General features: G+C 38.4%; 1 protein-coding gene across 2 annotated transcripts; it reads left to right on the top strand.

The window, feature by feature from the left end:
- The first annotated feature begins 394 nt into the window (after window positions 1-394).
- Window positions 395-4,187, top strand: LOC133692105 (protein ACTIVITY OF BC1 COMPLEX KINASE 3, chloroplastic). Of its 2 annotated transcripts, XM_062112806.1 has the most exons (8): window positions 395-802; window positions 915-1,142; window positions 1,272-1,607; window positions 1,873-2,428; window positions 2,556-2,742; window positions 2,824-3,190; window positions 3,761-3,908; window positions 3,998-4,187. In XM_062112806.1, exons 1-7 carry the CDS (start codon window positions 491-493, stop codon window positions 3,887-3,889), a joined length of 2,115 nt encoding a protein of 704 aa, XP_061968790.1. In that variant the 5' UTR covers window positions 395-490; the 3' UTR covers window positions 3,890-3,908; window positions 3,998-4,187. The 2 variants fall into 2 exon arrangements, with proteins under 2 accessions (XP_061968790.1, XP_061968789.1); XM_062112805.1 differs by having other exon boundaries at window positions 3,761-4,002.
- Window positions 4,188-5,119: the final 932 nt, after the last annotated feature.

The following is a 5,119-nucleotide window of genomic DNA, read 5'->3' as shown; positions in this document are numbered from 1 at the left end:
AAATTAAAATTAATTGGTTTTTAGTTAAGACTAAATTGTTGGGGAAAAAATTAAAAACCAAATTAAAAAAATAAAAAAATTTACACAATCCATTCATTATAATATATAATTATACCTAATTTTACACTTAAAAGGCTAAAAACAAAATTCATCGTGGCATAAAAATAGATGAGGTGTTTTTTTTTAACATTTTTAATAAAATACTACTGTTTTTTCTATAAAATATATAGTTAAATAGATAGAATAGATTAGGAAGGCTGTTGTGATTTACGAGGGTGACACGAGGACGCAACAATTTGCGACCAGAAAAACAAACCAATATTATAATATACACCTAGAATTAGAAATAAAAATAAAAATAAAAATAAAAATAAAAATCAAAGAGTTAGTAATGTTTGGTCAAATTAATAAAAACGGAAACTGAGAAATTGAAGTGCAAGGCAGTTGAGAAAAGTAGAACTGAGTAGGATAGGCATAAAGCGCCAAAGCGATGATGAGCTTTGTTGCAGCCGGCAGCCAGTGTTTCTGCTCCTCATCCCTTGCCTTGGGTCCCCGTCCAACTTCAGCCTCAAGGCCAAAGACAAGAAGAGCAAGGGAAGCTCGAGCAGCTGTAGTGGAAGCGAGACCACCACCAGCTCCAGCTCGAGTGATTCGTCCTGCAGTGCGAGATGCAAATTTAATAGTGGGTGGTGATCGAACGGAAGACCTGCAGGCGGAGGGAAGAGCCATGGCCCGTGCCGTCAACGCGTCCGTCTATAGCCCCGAGGTTCTGGCCGTTCAATACGGCTCTAGGCCAATCAAGGCAAGCAAGATTATTCAGTTAATTTTTGTTTTTTTTTTGTTATAAATAGATAAACAATTAAACATGTGTATTTATGATGAATATTGATCTGAGATTCGATTGAAAAAAAAAGGTGTTGCGAAGAACTCTTGAGATATTGACAGGATTGGGTTCATTTGGGTTGAAACTATTGCTGGACAAAAGGAATGGCGTGTTCGATCAGAAGAAGCGTAAACGAGCAGCCGAACTCCGGAGAATTTTCACCCGGTTGGGCCCTACTTTTGTTAAATTAGGGCAGGGGTTGTCTACCAGGCCCGACATCTGCCCCCCCGAGTATTTAGAGGAGCTCGCTGAGCTTCAGGTATCCTCTTATTTCTCATAATATTAATAATAAATGGGGGTACTGCCTTGCATCTCGCAAGTTACTATACCAGTCAAAAACATATACAATCAATCAATCATTAATATCAATTTTGAACTGAATGAACAGGATGCTTTGCCTACATTCCCAGACGCTGAAGCATTTTCGTGCATTGAGAGAGAATTGGGTCTCCCACTCGACTCGATTTTTTCATCCATTTCTCCTTCTCCAATTGCAGCTGCCAGTTTAGGCCAAGTTTACAAAGCTCAACTTACTTATTCTGGACAGACTGTTGCTGTCAAGGTGCAACGCCCTGGTATCGAAGAAGCTATTGGACTTGACTTTTACCTCATTAGAGGACTCGGCTTTTTCATCAACAAATATGTAGACATTATTACCAGTGATGTTGTTGCTCTCATTGACGAATTCGCACGCAGAGTTTATCAAGAGCTCAATTATGTGCAGGTTGTTTCTTTCATCATCCTTACTAGTACTAGCACTGCATTGCATCACAACTTCAGGAATGCATGCCTCTGGAAGTTATAATGCCCTTATACTTGCTGGAAACACAAGAATCCCAGTCCCTCTGGTTTCTTTTTTTCTGGCATACTACTTGGGCCCACCACTTATATTTTCCATGACCTTTCTTATTTCAAAACTCTATTTCTTTCCTAGCTTCCTCTGCGACTTTCTTTCGGGTTTGAATTTTAATTTCAACAGGATCCTGCAGGAGGGGCAGAATGCAAGGAGGTTTAAGAAATTGTATGCTGACAGGGAAGACATCCTTGTTCCAGATATCTTCTGGGATTATACAAGTGGTAAGGTGTTGACAATGGAATGGGTTGATGGAGTCAAATTGAATGAACAAGATGCTATTGAGAGACAAGGTTTAAAGGTTCTGGATCTAGTCAACACAGGTATACAATGCAGCCTCAGACAGCTACTTGAGTATGGATACTTTCATGCAGATCCTCACCCTGGCAATCTCCTGGCAACACCCGAGGGAAAGCTTGCTTTTCTTGATTTTGGAATGATGAGTGAGACCCCAGAAGAAGCAAGATTTGCGATAATTGGTCATGTGGTTCACATGGTTAATAGGGATTACGAAGCCATGGCCCGTGATTACTATGCTCTAGATTTCTTGTCACGGGATGTAGATGTGTCTCCAATTGTTCCAGCACTGCGTAACTTCTTTGATGACGCACTCAATTACACTGTGAGCGAACTAAACTTCAAAACTCTAGTGAATGGTCTGGGTGCTGTTTTTTATCAGTATCCGTTTAATGGTAAGTTATGTTTATTTTTTAACATTTCCGTAGATAAATACAACATAATTATTTAATTGATCACAAAATAGCCAGTGAATGCCGTGCTTGTGTAATCTGATTGTCTGGCTTGTCAATTAACCTGCAGTTCCAGCTTATTATGCTTTGATATTGAGGTCACTCACTGTACTTGAAGGCCTAGCCCTTTATGCTGATCCTAATTTCAAGGTTCTGGCTGCTTCGTATCCATATTTTGCTAAAAGGCTTCTCACTGATCCAAATCCATATCTTAGAGATGCTCTTATTGAGTTGCTCTTTAAGGATGGTAGGTTTAGGTATGTACTCTGCTAATATTAAATTCTACGCTTCCATTTGAATCTGCTCATAGCAAGAACCTAAGTTTTTGCTCAATTTAGGTGGAATAGACTTGAAAACCTACTTGTCCAGGGAAGTAAAGATAGGGACTTCTCTGCAAATGATGCCTTACAACCTGTTTTGAAGCTATTATTGGGCCCAGATGGCGAAGAGCTCCAAATTTTAGTTATTAAGGAGGCTGTCCGTGTCACTGAAGCTGTAGTGATCGGTACAGTAGTTGATACGTACAATTCTATCCCAAATGTTGTGAGGGCTTTAATCTTTAATGCCAATGTAGCTGGACCTCTCACAGTGAGTGATTCTGAAATTGATAGCATGATGGCGCTTCGGGACCAGGTTTTCAGGATATGGGGGCTTCTGCGATCCTCTCAAGATTTTGATCCGGCCCTTTTGCAACCAATATTACAGGTAAATATAATTGTTTTGTCATACTTAAGATTGTCTTACATTTGTATGGAGGTGCATAACCTAGCTAGCTTAAGAAGTATAAGAATCTGATAAAGATATTTGTTAAGGCTGGTACCAAAGTAACTGGAGGTCTTTTGCACCGGTTTTTGCAAAAGCATTTTTCCTCCAGCACATCTTAAATCACTTCATATGTAACTGTAAATTTTCAATTAGTCATTCAAAAATTAATTATATTTAGAGCTGTTCTAGTTGTTTTATTTGTTAATGGCTCCTAATCCACTCCCTTTTTCACACAAATTGGTAAGGCTACTTCTTAACTCTTTTCACCTCTTGGACTCTCACCCGAGGACAAACCCAACCTTTTTGGTGCTATACATTTGTGTTGAGAATATGATTCTAGGCAACGTATAAACGGAGTGATTGATTCATCTGACCAATAAAAACTGGTGCTAGATTAAGGATTGTTGAGCTGAGTTGACTGTTCCATTGATTAATAGAAATGAAAACTTTGTGGAGTAAGAGCCATTCATTCTTGAGATGAAAACTAAATAGGGAAGTGTGCATGCGCAGGTGCTTCAACAGCCTGAGGCACGCAGCCTCGGGGAGCGTGTTATAGGTGGCATCACACAACGGCTTGCAGCACGATTATTACAACAAGTTCTTCGAGCTCCGACCACAGTTTCTACTTCCATTTCATAAATTGTTTCTAACAATTGGGGTAAGCTATATGCATGTAATTATATGCTTGGAATGGAAAATATTGATTGATACATTTCGACCATTCTTTGATGAAAAAATATATTTTAGGATCATTTGAAATGAGTATGCAAAAGGAGAAAAGCCTGTATTCGTCACCACTTGTAAACTCCTCAAAGAGGGCACTTGGATATTCATGCAAGTGGCTGATAATACATTAATACAGCAGCAGAAATGGACCATTTGTATTCTACAAACAAATTTTGGGGTACATGGATGGAGGAGCACCATTAAACTACAAGCCCAACGGTGTTTTGATTTATCTTTTACCACTCTTCGTTAATTCATGTGTTTTGAGATATCATAATTACCGCTCTGTTAATTCATGTGACGACCTATAAACAAATATTTTGTTAAATGATTTAACTAAATCACTGGGTAATTGCAAAAAAATAAAAAATAAAATGCAAATGCATCTTTGTTGGAATTAAACCAAGCAGGTGTTAATCTTCACTCTAATGTCTCTACGGATTTAATCTCCTACCAGGACTCGTTATTATTTTTAAAGTTCATTTCCTAGTTAATGTTGTACTTTTTATTGGTGTCAGAGCTACTATAAATATAGAAGAATGATTTTATTTTTAAATGTATCTCGTGGTTAAGAAATAAATATTAGTGTCATGTCTGGTTTTAAAAAATTGTGTTGTGTGAGAGCTGAGTTACATTTTGGCTTTTAAACCCAAATGAGCATGAACGAATCCATCAGCTCTTGCCGATTCTTTCGAGCTGCAAAAACTATTATATGCAAACAAATTTCATTCTCATCGAGCTGTTGAAGTTTCTTGGCGGAACGTCCTGCAAAAAGCGTAAATCCAACTTCTTTTGTTTTTAATTTCACCTCTAACTACTTCAATATAACAGGCGACTTTCCATTCTCACTGGGTTGTTGAAGTTCCCCGTGGTATGTTCTGCAATGAGCATGACTCCGTACTAACTTTAGCAACGTAATTGAAAGACATCAGCTTCGTGAAAAAGATCCTCTTCAAACTCAAAATAATTATTCCGGAAACCAGAACTACACTCAACACCATTAGAATGCACTAGACTCTGCTGTGGAGTCTAGCTGAATATTGGATACGAACCATTGGACCTGTTGCCTGTTGGTAGACCTTGCACCATTTTACAAGAGATGTAGAAGGGCTACCTACAGTCACAGTAAGAGATGGCTGTTCT

Source organism: Populus nigra, chromosome 4, assembly GCF_951802175.1.
Source record: "Populus nigra chromosome 4, ddPopNigr1.1, whole genome shotgun sequence".
NCBI classification, from domain to species: domain Eukaryota; kingdom Viridiplantae; phylum Streptophyta; class Magnoliopsida; order Malpighiales; family Salicaceae; genus Populus; species Populus nigra.
The sequence above is the reverse complement of the archived record's forward strand: the minus strand, read 5'-3'. Positions and strand labels throughout refer to the sequence as shown.